Below are 13,328 nucleotides of genomic sequence, written 5' to 3' on the forward strand. Positions count from 1 at the left end.
CACACACGTTCACCTAACTTGCTCCCTTTCCACTCCACTCCACCCCCCACCACTACCACCACCCACCCCCATTCACCACATCTTCATCGGTCGGATTTTCTCGCGGTCTCGGCTATCGGCTCGTTGCTGCTCAGTGGTGACGGCCTCTAATTCACTTATGCCTCTTAGCCACTGATGCCGGCCGCCGAAGCTTCCCCCGTCGCATCTTCCGATTCCGGTTTTGTCATGATGGAGGACCGGAAAAGAGCCGCTGCCTATGACCACAACGACTCGGCTCCACCATTGAAGAAGCAGGCAACTTCTGTCAATGGTGGTAATAAGCCGCACCCTGATGCTGACATGCCCTGGAAAGATGATCTCGAGGTGAGTGCCCCAATAGCACACGTGGGTGTCAACTTACCCCAAGGGTTACCCTAGAAACCCTTTCCTACGCCAATTTCGACTTTACCGTGGAGTCAACTAGGGGAGATACTGACGTCTTTCCTTCGCAGCGATTCCAAAAAGACGCAATATGGCGCCAGATGCAGGAGTACAAACGGGAAAAGGTATCCCTTGAGGCCAAGTTGAAGGAGTTGTCCAGGTCCACCGCCTACCATAATGACCATCTACGTATTATCGATGCCTGGTACAAACAAGTGAGTAGATCACCGCATTTTGCTCGCTCTGTGTTCAAGGCTGACGCTCTTGAAAGTTAATCGATGAGATCAAAATACTCATGGGCGCCCCGGAAGAAGATGCCAAGGGTGGGTCCGCCGCGAGGCCGCCAGTTGCTTTACACACAAACACTAAACATCACACAGAACGTTCATCTTTCCAAAGCAGTCTCTTATTTGACGATAATGAGCAGTTTGAGAAACACCTTAAATTACGATCGGAGGATATCCGGAAAATTATTTCGAGAGTGTTGTCTAAATCCTCCAAAGTATCGCCTGAGGTCTCGGAATTGCAGAGCCGACTTGCAAAGAAATTGGCGGAAGAGAAGGCCGCGATCCTCGATCTCGAAAAAGCGTTGTCCGAAAAGCAGCAGTTAGAGGAGAGTTTGGAGGAGGCCTCTCTACGTTATATGGTCGCCGAGAAGAAACTTGATCGTGCACGAAGCGTTACTGTCGCCAAATTAGAAAAGCAATACATACTGGGTGCCCAGCGGCCCGGGGGTGATAGTGCGTCGGGACCGCGTGAGGAGCCATCGGCCTCCAACGGCGCAACTCCGAGTGGTGAACGAAGCCCTGCGCTGGATGAAGCGCATAACAAACTTGCGGCCGTCGCGGAAAAGCAAAAAGAACAGCTACAGAAATTGGAGGCCGAGAACGCAAGTCTGTTGAGCCAAATCACCGAATTAAATATCAAGGTATGTCGTATGCATGTTCCTTCAGCCAGAAAGCGCTAATATTTGCGTAGCATACACGATTGACGGATGATGACTACGCGAATACGGATTTATTCAAGCAATTGAAATCCCAATACGACGATGTTGTTACTCGAATAAACCATCTGGAGGCGACTAATGTGCAACTTCGCGAAGAGGCGGCGAAACTACGGTCGGAACGAACTGCATACCGCAACCAAGTCGACGACGAGACGCGGAATGTAATTGTTGAGAGAGAGGCACAACTGATGCGAGCCGAGACGGATTTGGCACGGATACGGAACGCACGCGATGAACTGTTGGCAGATCAGCAGATGCGGAAGGCTGCGCAGGAACAGGAGAAAACCACTGTCATTAAGGTTCAGGAACTTGCAGATGCGGGCCAGGCTCGGATCGCAGCTTTGGAATCCGAGGTGGAGCGACTGCGTATCGAGGTCGAGAAAGAGAAGGCCGCCGCACATACGGCCGACGAGATACCGACCGAAGAATTACTTACCCGATTCCGCAACTTGGAGCGTCAGTATGCGATGCTCAACACCGAGTTGTCCTCGATGCAGGTTGCTTGCAAAAAGTACTCGTCTCTGGCTTCGCAGAAAGTGACTGATTTCGGCGCTTTGGAAGAGAAGGTGGCACGGCTTATAGCGGAGAAATCGAAAGCGGATCAGAAATATTTTGCTGCGATGAAAAGCAAGGAAGCCCGGGAGTTGGAGGTTCGAACATTGCGCATGCAAAACTCCAAGAGTTCGGATATTGTTTCGCAGTTGAAGGAATCCGAGGCCGCCACTCGGAACTTGCTTGCGAACATGGACAAGCAACTAAGTGAGACAAGGGAAGCGATGAATGCCTTGGTTAATAAGAACCACGCTGCGCAACAACAAATCACAGAAAACAATATCATGATTGAGGGCCTAAATAGGCAGGTGGCGGATCTTAAGGCGTTGTCAGCATCCAAAGATTCGACACTTTCCAGTACGGCTAGTGCCTGTCGCAAAGCCGAGACCGAAGTCGAGGGCTTGAAGGCTACCCTGGCGGACACCAAGAAGAGTCTAGACAATTGGAAGAACAAGAGTCTTGGCAACCAGTCGTCCGAGTATGAGATGCTGCGGGTCAGTACCACGTTTTTCTATAACCACAAGATAGTACTCCTTGCTAACGCCACAAATAGACACTTGCTCTTTGTACAGTATGCCGCCGGAACTTCAAAAACACAGCGATCAAGACTTGCGGCCACGTCTTCTGCAAAGAGTGTGTCGAAGAACGTCTCACCTCACGGTCACGCAAGTGTCCGAACTGCAACAAGTCCTTTGGCAACAATGATTACATGCATATCACCTTGTGATCTGATCATTACGTCTCCATTCATATACTTTGTGTATCATAGTCTCTCTACCTTTCCCACCCCCTCCCCCTTCCTTACTTTCCTCCCCTTGCCATTCTGCCATTCTCTCCCCAGACTTTTCTCTTTATGCCCGTTTTATTACCCTTCCTTACTTCTCCTTTTTACCCCATATCTTTCTCTAATCATGGAAAAAGGCTCATGGTGCGGTGTTTACTGTTTTAGCAGGGTAGGATCTCAAGAAGGCCGGCGTTCGATTCAGATCTGTTTCTTTTTGATCAGATATCTCTTTGCATATTGGCCTGGTTGTTGGTCTTCGGGTTACCGGTTTGATTCCATTTCTTCTTTTCTGTCCGTTATATTCGATTCCCTGTTCCTGTTACGAGGCGTCCTCCTTGGATACCCACATCAGTGTGTTCGAGCGGCACCTGGAAGAAGAAGAGATAAGGTGTGCAGCTCACATGTAGGATTAACTCTAGAAAAAAAAACTATCCTGATGAAAGACCCAAACAGAGATGATGAAACCCAGATTTATTAAGTCTTCAAAAATGCCGCCAGTGACCCAAACTCGCGCGCTGACCTGCTATGGAAAACACAAACCTACTCCTCCCAACCATTACGAAGAACTCCAAAAAATGCAACTATGCTTTGTACGCCGTGTTTCGATGAATCATGAATTGAAGATCCGGCTGTAGAGCAGCTCATGCCTCCCGACCCACAGATCCAGCGGTGGGACGATTTGGCCTGCGTCTTCGACGGGGGTATCCCACTCCCTCTCGATTCGTTCGGTGATCATGTCTTGCAGACGCTGGCTGGCCAGCACGCTCTGGGCCTGATACGGCCCCATCACGGACGCGCGCACCGCCGCGCTCAGCACCGCCTTCGCATGGTTCAGCATGAACACATACGCCGTCTGCCGGGCATCCATGCCCATGGCCAGACACACCACCCCCCACAGCGGCGCCAGATGACCCTTCGGCCCCAGCTCTTCCGCCGTGTCCCCGCACGACTTCAACGCGTCCGAGAACTCCGCAATGGCTCGCACGGCGGCCGCGGCCGCCGGGGCCGCGGTCGTCCCCACGCTGGCGTAGGTGGCCCGGAACGAACGCTCCCACACCCCGATCAACGCCCGGCCCTGGGCGAGACTGGCCCGCTGCGCGACGATGCACGGCGTCGAGGCGTCCATGTCGTTGTCCAGGGTCTCCAGGTCCTCCGGGTATCGGTATGCGGCCAGCACGTAGGGGATCGAGGTGCTGGCCATGGAGGCGATGGAGAGTTTCAGGAAGCGGTGGAAGGAGGCCACCGGGGTGATGGTGCGGGGGAGGGGCTTGTTGTGGGCCAGGTAGGATTCCAGGCCGCTGGAGTACGCGAAGGAGCCGAGCGGAAGGGCGGAGTCGGAGAGCAGGAGGAACGCGTGCGAACTTAGGATTGAGGGTGTGGCTGTGGGGTTTGTCTCTAATTTGGTGAATATGGAAGTTAGTGCTCTGTCTGTGAGAGAGAGGGAATGGTCGTTGATGGGGTACGTACCCTTGGGGAGAGTCACTCCGAAGTCATCGTCGTCGTCGGTGCGCAGCGGTAGCGATGTGGAAGGAGAAGAGGATGCCAAAGCCAGCCGTTTCCTGGCATGAAGTAGACGGGATTCAAGATCGAGGATCTCTTGCTCTAGGTCCTGGGGTGTGGTTTTGACAGCCATTTGCGCTCACAGTGATGAATGTGTCCAATGCAAGAGGAGGGTCTTGAGAAAGCAGAAAAGGGGACGACGGGACAATTCATGATGCCTGGCAAGGGGGGGAAGTGGCGCTTTGTTATACCTCACGCCTTTCCCTTCCGCGCCGCGCCTTTTTTTCCTTTCCCCTTATCGGTTGATGTGCCGATAACGGGTCCCATCGGGCTCGGAGCTGGCCGGGTGAAAGTCGAGATAAGTTAAGGTAAATGAGATACGTAAGAAGCCAAGTTTTTCCGCGGTGAGAACCGGCAGAAAAGCCACCGCTCGGCCCGCTTCGGTCGCGTGCGGGAATTGAGATGCGGTCATTCCTGTTTCTGGGTAAACGATCAGTCTCTTGGTCGAATTATGCACAGGGAATAAGCCTTGGAATTGACCGGGCTACCATTCACGAGAAGACACGGATAATGTCGGGCAAGCGTCTGTTGGACGTGATCCAATTGTGCAATGTCGCTGGTACGGTGGCGGCGAGGCACCTCGCAATCCGCCAACGCCAGATAGATCTATACACCCGCACTTCCTCCCTCACCAAGGGGATCAAAAGCCAGGTTGACGGCCTGTGCTTATCGGCCCAAGCGGCAGCGGCGCTGGCAAAGCGCTTCAATGAACCCGATCCATCTCCTCCGTCTGAATCAGCACCCACGACCGTATCGAGCCACGCAGAGTCCACACCGAGCAGCTCCAGTAATGCGACAACCGATATCTCCTCAGCTAAGGCGAGGCAAGCACAACGACAGGCGGAAGCTCAGATACCTTCGACTGTAGCGGATCACAAAGGAAGCGGGCAGGCTAGTGGCTTGGATGTCAGTAAGCAACAGGATGTGTTCTATGAACCCTCCAAGCACACGACGGCGGGCGACTCGGGCCTTCCTCGGATGAAATTGCCCAAGTCGGCAAACGATACGCAGGTCGGTGGTGATAGCGAGATCAATGCGGATGTCTTTCAATCACCGGTGAAGACCGCCTCGGTTGATCAATCGGCAACCACCACTGCGACCGAGCAGACTGAGATTCCGGATGAGATGATGAAGGATTTATTTCACAGTCCTAAGGTCGCAAGGATCATGTCTCGGAAGCCGGCTGCGGATATGAGATACAATCAGACGGGCACAGTGTCTGGAACAAAGGATGCAAGGCAAGTTGAACAGGACAAAGAGGAAGCGCGTGCCGTTGGGGAGATGCTCGCAGAAGCGACGGCAACGGTATGTTGCGTAATGCAGTTTGACCCCGGAATAGATGGATGCTGACATTCGTATGCAGACTGAGCCTGAAACTGCAGCGGCACTGAAGAACCCAGATACATACAAGATGGTCGAGTCTCGCGTGCCGTCATCCCGCCTTGGGAGGTTATGGCAATACGGCGGCCTGGCCACTTCGATGGCTTGGGGCGCTATGGGGGAAGGTCTCCGAAGGGTCACAGGAAGTCAGGTAGAATCCTCTGGATCCCTCATGTTCAGTGCTGGGAATATGGAGCGGCTTGTCGCGAAGTTGTCAAAGATGCGTGGTGCAGCCCTCAAATTGGGACAGATGATGAGCATTCAGGGTAAGCACACCGTTGAATTCAATCGTTTAATACTGACCAAGTTTACAGACACCAACATGCTACCAGAAGCAATTCAACAAGTTCTCCAACGAGTCCAAGACCGAGCAGACTACATGCCTGCCTCTCAACGCGATAAGGTGCTAACCGATAACCTCGGTCCTGACTGGCGCGACCTATTTTCCTCATTCGATGACGTTCCCATGGCCGCCGCCTCCATTGGCCAAGTGCACAGCGCCGTTCTCAAACGCACCGGCCAGCCCGTAGCCGTCAAGATCCAATACCCTGGCGTAGCCGACTCCATCGACTCTGACCTCAACAACCTCTCGATCCTACTAACAGCATCCCGCCTCCTGCCCCGCGGCCTTTACCTCGATAAGACCATCGAGAACGCCCGCGTCGAGCTCGCATGGGAATGCGACTACATCCGCGAAGCCGAATCGGCGAACCGCTTCCGCGAGCTCCTCCGCGACGACCCAGTCTTCCTCGTTCCCGAAATCATCCCCGAGGCGTCCGGCAAGCAGGTGCTGACCATGGAACGCCTGGAAGGCATTGCGGTGACCAAGATCCAGGACTTCACGCAGACCCAGCGCGACTGGATCGGCACGCAGATCATGCGCCTCTGCCTCCGCGAGATCATGGAGTTCCGGTACATGCAGACGGACCCCAACTGGACCAACTTCCTCTACAACGCGCGCACCGACCGCCTCGAGCTCCTGGACTTTGGCGCCTCGCGCGAGTATCCGACCGAGTTCATCCAAAAATACATCCGCACCCTCGTCGCCGCCACCAGCAACGACCGCGAGGCCTGCCGACATTTCTCCCGCGAGCTGGGCTACTTGACCGGCCACGAAAGCAAGGAGATGGTTGACGCCCACGTCACCTCCGTCATCACCCTCGCCGAGCCCTTCATGCAAAGCTCGCCCGATGTCTACGACTTCCGGAACCAGACGATCACCGATCGCGTGCGCGCGTTGATCCCCGTCATGATCAGGGAGAGACTCACCCCTCCGCCGGAAGAGACGTATAGTCTGCACCGGAAGTTGAGCGGGGCGTTCTTGCTCTGTGCTAGATTAGGAAGTCGGGTTCCTTGTAAGAATTTGTTCGAAGAGGCGACTCGGAACGCGGAAGAGAAGGGTTTGGTTTGGCGGGATTCAAAGTGAGTGCTTGGGGCTTATCGTAGAAGTGGACTGTTCGGTGGATTGTTACTAGCTTCGCAGGTTGGGAGGATTCTCAACTCTTGTATATTAGGAAAGATGCCGTGTATGAATATGAGCATGACTTTGCATAATCCGCTCGATGTGTTCATGACCGATTGTATGTACAACCGGATAGACTAGCAGATCCACAGGCGCACAATAGCAGTTTACCAAACACGACACTGATAGAGCCAGTGCCCGCTCAGTGGGCGAATTAGAGCTCTAGGCGAAACCCTCCAGTCCGGGGGTAATTCATTAGCTATATTCAAGCGACGGCGCGCAGTACTAATGACATACGTATCACTCCCACCATCGTCCCCCATACATCGCTTTATAGTACTTCTTGACCCTCTTGCAGATCCCCTTCTTCCCGTTCCAGGCACGGAACCTCCCCTCAAGCTCGCACGCCGTCCATCGGATCTCCTCCCAGAACTCCTTCTCGACATCCCTCCCAAGCGCCTGGATGATATCCGGCGGACCTGTCCAGGCGCGGGTGTAGCGGCCGTCATTCCCGATGGCGGGATTGACTTCATGTTCGTCGAAGATGGTGGATGGGTCGAATTTGGGGTAGTTTGCGTGGATGAAGAAGGCCTTGGTACGCGTACCGCTGGTGGTAGGCAAGAAGGAACCGTGCGCTTGGTGTTTCTGCTGCTGTTTTTGTTTTTGTTGCTGCCGCTTTATTGTCTGATTGTGGGAGTGGTAGTCTTCTGTAGGATCGAACTGGACCATCGCCGACCCGGCGAAACCGTGTTCGGTGGTGTGGCCGATGGCGCAGATCGGCTCGGTGACTTGGTAGTGCGGCTCCCTGAGGGTCAGGGCTGCTGTCACGAAGGTCTCCTTGTCGCCTTCGCCGGCGGCGCCTTGCGAGAGCAGTGGGTAGTAGAAGTCCGGCCCGTGGATGTTGTAGTAGGTGCTGAGGAGGAGAGTTTTCAAGTGCGTGTGCTTCGAGATTAGCACTTCGCCAGATTCGCTGGATTGGCGGGCAAATGGCTCCGGAGCAGGCTGCTCCGTGATCTCGTAGTAATAGGGTGAGATGGTCGAGGCCCAGAAATCGGGCCAGGTAATCATGTGCTGCGTGAGGAAGGGCTCGCTGGTGAAGAGGTCGTCCGGGGGGAGGAGGGCGTAGGCGTCCGCGTCGAGGAACAGGATCTCTTCGAAGGACGAAAATAGCATGGCGAAGAGCTTGAATTGATATTTCTGGATCTGGAGGGGGTGGGAGATGGCGTTGAGGATTGTGGAGAGGATAATACATTGTGCATTCAGGGTGGGCAGGACCTCCTCGCAGATGTACTTCTCGTACTCTTCTTCGCTGGCGAGGAAGACCTCGACCGGGAGCTGCGAGCCTGTTCGTCGGAGCATGCGAAGTGAAATGACGAACACGGGAAGATAGGAGCCTCCTGCGGTTGAGACGAGACCGCGTGTGTTGTGGGTATAGTCCAGTTGCGGTGGGTTGGTCTGGATCGCGTTTATGAAGCCGCTGTGCGTCTGTTTCAAGTCTTCAACGTCCATGGGAAGAAGATCGAGAAACTCGGGCCGCTCATAGGGGTCTGCTTGTTCGAATCTTATTGAGGGTGCCATCCCCAATCTCAAAGGTGGTAGGCATTTCGGCTCGTAGGTAGTGAGCAGGGGCTGAAATTGACGCCAGAACCTGATGTGGCCCTCGACATCATAACGCCAGCTGAGACGTGTCTGTTTCTCTGGATCTGAATGGGTGATGGAGGTGGCCTCGGACTCTCTACCCTGATTGTACCAGCGCGAGAAAGGCTGACTGCATAGTAACAAGGCGAAAAGTGCAAGTAAAATGGTACGGATGCGCAACACTGCGCGGCTGGGAAACATAGCTCTCTCAGACTTATATAGGTCTCCCAATGCTACGGATTTTGTGGTTCGGTGAGCACCTCATGCATCAATTTGTATTGTGATTCTGTCACACCAAGCGGCGGCGAGGTTATACAATCTCAAGATTATCGGCAGAGCGGACCAAATAAAATATCTGTTTATTGGTGCTGCATGATAACCCGACGCTTTTCGACCGGCGTGTTAGGGAGACACGAGAGGCAGGCCACTGTCAAGGGCATACGAAGTCATTGAATGGATAAACAAATTAGGACATAGGTATATGTCTAGGGGAAAGAGGCCAAAATATGGGCGTGGCACAAGCAGATATGAAGGCTTAAAAATATTAGATTCAGAATCGAGTAATAAGGTAGCAGGCTTGTCGGCAATGCCATAATGAGAACGAATGATGATGCTGCGATACAACTTTCGCGGAAACGCCGGGTATGACGCTCTTCATTATCGTCCCATGCCCGATGTCACCATAGACCCGACCGGCGATACCCACGTCGATTTGAGGTAATCAACACAGGTTACAAGCGATGAAGCATGTATGAAGGAACCAGAGTTCACAGCTTGAATATGATTAAGGTATCGTGAGTCTTTGCACATTTGTCATCTCGATATAGTTGAGGTGGTGAGACATAAAGGAAAGAATGTAGGAAGTAGGATGCACCTATTCGGGACGACGATTTTGTGCTAGGGTTGCATTCCCCATATCTTCAACCGGTAACCGTACCGCAGGGCCAGACCCCCAACCACAGCGTTACTAATGAAGTGCTGATCAGACATATTTTGCCGAAGAGTGTCTTTGAACTGTCCACTGCCAGAGGATCCATTACTCTATGAATCCATGACATGTCATGTATGCCAGTGCCTTGATTTGGGTTCTCAGGAGCGCTACCTGGAACGGCTCGTGCTTCGGCTGGCTTCCTCCTCCTCGACAATCGTGTCGGCTAGAAGGGCGGCTTTATTCACATCCCGTGAGGCTTGTCTCCCATGCCAGGCTGTGAAGTAGTCATCTTCGGTACTGACAGTGCTTGATGAAGGCGTTGTCTTCACCATGCTATCGGGGCCGTCATCATTGTCCCCAAAGAACTTTCTAGCAGCAATACTCAGTGTGAATTTGACCAGTCGATCAGCTGTTTCGACGGTCAATGTAGTCGTGCCGAATAAGAAAACTCCAATCCCAATCCCTGCCAGGATGGCAATTGTGAGGAAGACAAACAAGGCCTGTGACCATCGCATAAGCTCTCTGCCTTTTCCGCAGGTGGTGAGATCTCAGAAGCATGGAGTTCGGGTGTACCTCAAATCTAGCAAGAATTCTCAGAGGTATCAAGGCGACATGGAGCAGAAGATAGCCCAGTGCTACCAATGGCGAGGTCAAGATGCGTAGTAGTCTATATGCCCAGATCGCTAGGTAAACAATTGGAAAGAATAAGGCATTGAAGCCGCCTCGCAGAATCGACACCCAAGCCATCGGCTCAGCACAGCATAGACAACTCCACCCGTCACGATTGAATTCACCTTAGTCGTTTCGACAGCAATGAGGAATTCAAAACTGTATCGGATGCGTTTGGAATGTCCATGTCGAAAAGAGGAATGACGATGGCAGTCCGTCTACGTTAAGCGGTCGCGGGTGGCAGAACTGCGGATATTCCCCGCGATTTTCTAGTTTTTTAGAGCAAATGGAATGCATTCCCGGTGGGAAGAAAAGATAATCGTTGAGGGAGCTGAGGAGACTTTGCGCGAATTGAGATATAACACAGATTAAGCAGCTGAAGCTGAAGCATTCTCGAGAATCTCTTGTCTGCGGTAAGCCTTACCCTCATCCTCGGTACATATAGCAAGGACCATCTATCACTGTCCGGAGCGAAGGCCGATCCAAAGCGGGGATTACAGGCGGAGATTGCAGGCGATGAGCCCTAAGCCCTAAGTATACATTTCTGGCCCCGACTTGTCTCCTCTCTAGTACTAGTCTGGGGTCGACGACATCGACATCATCACGGCAACCATCAGCACTCCCCGTTGCGATTATCCTCCGCCCCAACTTTGTTGATCTGGACTCTTTTGACCTAAGCTACCTCTGCTGCTTTCTTTCTCTCATTCATCGCGCTTTATACGTCGATCATTTCAAGGTGTTCCCCACCCATCTACCCATTTCCTATTATTCTCGGAACTTCATTACCCCTCCGCCTTCAGAGGCCGTTCTCCGGATGCTGGCATCTTGTTTTATGCGCGCTTCCTGATCACTCTCTGTGCAATATTTCACCAGCATCCTCACATCCCAACTTTCACTCCTTGAATCCTAAGTCCTAAGCGCCTCAACAAAATACTTTCAAATGGGTAACAACCCTTCCAAGGGCCCAGCCGGAGACGCCCAAGCCCCTTCGGGTCAATCGGGCCTAACGGCAAGTGACAAGAGGGTACATCGCCGACCTTCGGTCAATGCCTCATCGGGCACCCCTAAGGCTACCGTAGCCGATCCTTCCGCCACCAGAGAGACCGCAAAGGGTTATCCAACGTCACAAAATCATCAGTCTGTCCAACAGCGCCTACAATCCCGCAATGTCGCCGACTCTGCGACACGAAACGCAGATCGTCCGACTCCCAAGAAAGCTGACCTTCGCGATGGGGACATTCCTTCTCCTGATCCTTCCAATCCCGTTCAGGTTCCTGGATCTCGCACCGCTGCTATGACCGACCCCATAGCGCCCTCTGGTGCGCCTCCCAATGTATACTACAGCGCCTCCGTCCATCTCCAGCGCCCACCGCGGATGCCGCTCCCAATTGGTGATGCTACAGCCGTTGGTCCAGAAGATAGTTATCTGGGGTCGCTGCCCGTCGACCAGCTACTAGACGAACAGATCGAGCAGAGACACCCGAGTCAAGGCAGTACCACAGTCGAGGATGACGAGATATTGGACGAGCTTCAACCTTTCACTCCAAGCGGCGTAGGAAGGGCAGTGCCTACAACCATTGAGTGGACTGGTCCTGGGGACAAGGTCTATGTCACTGGAACGTTCGTCAATTGGGAAAAGAAATTCCGTTTACACAGAAGGTACGTGACCGCCCAGATACGGACGCCAGCGGTAGATGCTCGGCCGTGCCTCAGCTCTTGCAAAGTACTCTCAGATTGCTTTGCGCTTGGCGGAAGAGTTGACGCTGCTGCTTCTTGCGACCGTTACTGGCATCGAGGTGCTTGGCTTCTGATGACTGATTGATACCTCTTGGCGCAGTGAGAACAACCCAGGCGTCATGTCCGCCAGACTTAATCTTCGGCCGGGTACTCATCACCTGAAGTTCATTGTTGACAATGAGATGCGTGCTTCTGATACACTTCCCACTGCCGTGGACTTCACCAACCATTTGGTCAACTATATCGAGATTAGTGCAGATGATATCAACCGGGGCCGGAGAGAGAGCGATAAAGGCTCTGTTCCCCCGGGTGTCCGTCCACCTCAAGTCCTGCCTGACCTCGCCAGTACCGATCAGGAAGGCGGTTCTACCGTGGACGATCAATCCGATAAGGAAGAACCAGAGGAGGAGATACCTCTTGGCGATTTCCGTGGTATAATCCCTCAGTTTCTTCTCGATCTGGATAGAGAAGAGGAGGCCCCCGAGTATCAGCAAGCGGTCAATATTGTTGGCGATGCTCCGACACCACCAAGTCTGCCACTTTTCCTCGGAAAGTCCATCCTGAATGGCACTACACCAATGAAGGATGATAGCAGTGTTTTGAATTATCCCAATCACACAGTGCTGAATCACCTTGCTACCAGCAGCATCAAGAACGGCGTTTTGGCCACTAGCGTGACCACGCGGTACAAGCGAAAGGTATGTTCGTTGTTTATGATCCGAACTTTGTATATGGATAGTATTGACTCGAGCTTATGTAGTATGTTACGACAATTCTGTACAAGCCAACGGGAGATATCTCGGAGTAAGTAAAGATAGATTTGGTCCCTTAACTGCCCCTCCTCAGTCTGGCCGCATGAGCATGAGTATTCGCTCAACAACCCAAACCAATATGGAGTCTGTATCATTTGGGGATGTGGCTCTCTGTATAACTCATCGATATGAATTAGATGATATTCAGAATCATGGAAGGTTGACTTCCATTGCTTTTTCTCCTGATGAAGTCTATATTGTCATAGATACACATGCACTCCGGCATGTAAGCAGAACGTACTGGATCGTGGTATGTCTCATAATTGTTTGAGACAATGAATATGAGGCGCAAGAGTTATGCTTTCCTGTTCATTATAGCTTGTCCGAGGCGATGCATGACTCGCGATGAGGATTGGCTGGTAACTGGGCCCTTCGCC

The 13,328-nt window shown here is 52.8% G+C and overlaps 6 protein-coding genes across 6 annotated transcripts; 3 read left to right on the top strand and 3 right to left on the bottom strand.

The window, feature by feature from the left end:
• The first annotated feature begins 6 nt into the window (after window positions 1–6).
• On the top strand, window positions 7–3,205 carry BO97DRAFT_447130 (E3 ubiquitin-protein ligase BRE1). Its single transcript, XM_025698735.1, has 6 exons — window positions 7–363; window positions 492–635; window positions 692–743; window positions 801–1,348; window positions 1,399–2,472; window positions 2,532–3,205. The coding sequence occupies exons 1-6, from the start codon at window positions 175–177 to the stop codon at window positions 2,703–2,705; spliced, it is 2,181 nt and encodes a 726-aa protein (XP_025546216.1). The 5' UTR covers window positions 7–174; the 3' UTR covers window positions 2,706–3,205.
• BO97DRAFT_409257 (urease accessory protein UreF) lies at window positions 3,057–4,507 on the bottom strand. The gene is made up of 2 exons (XM_025696021.1): window positions 4,230–4,507; window positions 3,057–4,157 (listed from the first exon to the last, which is right to left on the bottom strand). Exons 1-2 carry the CDS (start codon window positions 4,393–4,395, stop codon window positions 3,373–3,375), a joined length of 951 nt encoding a protein of 316 aa, XP_025546217.1. The 5' UTR covers window positions 4,396–4,507; the 3' UTR covers window positions 3,057–3,372.
• Window positions 4,508–4,751: 244 nt separating this feature from the next.
• Window positions 4,752–7,241, top strand: BO97DRAFT_447132 (protein kinase COQ8). The gene is made up of 3 exons (XM_025698736.1): window positions 4,752–5,627; window positions 5,686–5,968; window positions 6,017–7,241. Exons 1-3 carry the CDS (start codon window positions 4,833–4,835, stop codon window positions 7,126–7,128), a joined length of 2,190 nt encoding a protein of 729 aa, XP_025546218.1. The 5' UTR covers window positions 4,752–4,832; the 3' UTR covers window positions 7,129–7,241.
• Window positions 7,242–7,464: 223 nt separating this feature from the next.
• Window positions 7,465–9,089, bottom strand: BO97DRAFT_464727 (alpha-mannosyltransferase; the record flags this gene model as incomplete). Its single annotated transcript, XM_025699515.1, has 1 exon — window positions 7,465–9,089. Exon 1 carries the CDS (start codon window positions 9,001–9,003, stop codon window positions 7,465–7,467), a length of 1,539 nt encoding a protein of 512 aa, XP_025546219.1. The 5' UTR covers window positions 9,004–9,089.
• An 811-nt stretch (window positions 9,090–9,900) lies between these two features.
• On the bottom strand, window positions 9,901–10,480 carry BO97DRAFT_429666 (uncharacterized protein; the record flags this gene model as incomplete). Its single annotated transcript, XM_025697377.1, has 2 exons — window positions 9,901–10,233; window positions 10,307–10,480. The coding sequence occupies 2 exons, from the start codon at window positions 10,478–10,480 to the stop codon at window positions 9,901–9,903; spliced, it is 507 nt and encodes a 168-aa protein (XP_025546220.1).
• A 539-nt stretch (window positions 10,481–11,019) lies between these two features.
• On the top strand, window positions 11,020–13,088 carry BO97DRAFT_379230 (putative Snf1 kinase complex beta-subunit Gal83). Its single transcript, XM_025693154.1, has 3 exons — window positions 11,020–12,061; window positions 12,240–12,837; window positions 12,900–13,088. Exons 1-3 carry the CDS (start codon window positions 11,343–11,345, stop codon window positions 12,945–12,947), a joined length of 1,365 nt encoding a protein of 454 aa, XP_025546221.1. The 5' UTR covers window positions 11,020–11,342; the 3' UTR covers window positions 12,948–13,088.
• Window positions 13,089–13,328: the final 240 nt, after the last annotated feature.

Source organism: Aspergillus homomorphus, assembly GCF_003184865.1.
Source record: "Aspergillus homomorphus CBS 101889 unplaced genomic scaffold BO97scaffold_75, whole genome shotgun sequence".
NCBI lineage: Eukaryota > Fungi > Ascomycota > Eurotiomycetes > Eurotiales > Aspergillaceae > Aspergillus > Aspergillus homomorphus.

Bases quoted from the DNA above. Each gene is read 5' to 3' on its own strand.
- BO97DRAFT_447130 (XM_025698735.1), top strand. From the start codon at position 175: ATGCCGGCCGCCGAAGCTTCCCCCGTCGCATCTTCCGATTCCGGTTTT. The intron at 364-491 runs GTGAGTGCCCCA...TTTCCTTCGCAG, and splicing joins CCTGGAAAGATGATCTCGAG to CGATTCCAAAAAGACGCAAT. The intron at 1,349-1,398 runs GTATGTCGTATG...ATATTTGCGTAG, and splicing joins TCACCGAATTAAATATCAAG to CATACACGATTGACGGATGA.
- BO97DRAFT_409257 (XM_025696021.1), bottom strand. From the start codon at position 4,395: ATGGCTGTCAAAACCACACCCCAGGACCTAGAGCAAGAGATCCTCGAT. The intron at 4,158-4,229 runs GTACGTACCCCA...TCACCAAATTAG, and splicing joins CGGAGTGACTCTCCCCAAGG to AGACAAACCCCACAGCCACA.
- BO97DRAFT_447132 (XM_025698736.1), top strand. From the start codon at position 4,833: ATGTCGGGCAAGCGTCTGTTGGACGTGATCCAATTGTGCAATGTCGCT. The intron at 5,628-5,685 runs GTATGTTGCGTA...ATTCGTATGCAG, and splicing joins TCGCAGAAGCGACGGCAACG to ACTGAGCCTGAAACTGCAGC. The intron at 5,969-6,016 runs GTAAGCACACCG...CCAAGTTTACAG, and splicing joins ACAGATGATGAGCATTCAGG to ACACCAACATGCTACCAGAA.
- BO97DRAFT_379230 (XM_025693154.1), top strand. From the start codon at position 11,343: ATGGGTAACAACCCTTCCAAGGGCCCAGCCGGAGACGCCCAAGCCCCT. The intron at 12,062-12,239 runs GTACGTGACCGC...CTCTTGGCGCAG, and splicing joins AAATTCCGTTTACACAGAAG to TGAGAACAACCCAGGCGTCA. The intron at 12,838-12,899 runs GTATGTTCGTTG...GAGCTTATGTAG, and splicing joins CCACGCGGTACAAGCGAAAG to TATGTTACGACAATTCTGTA.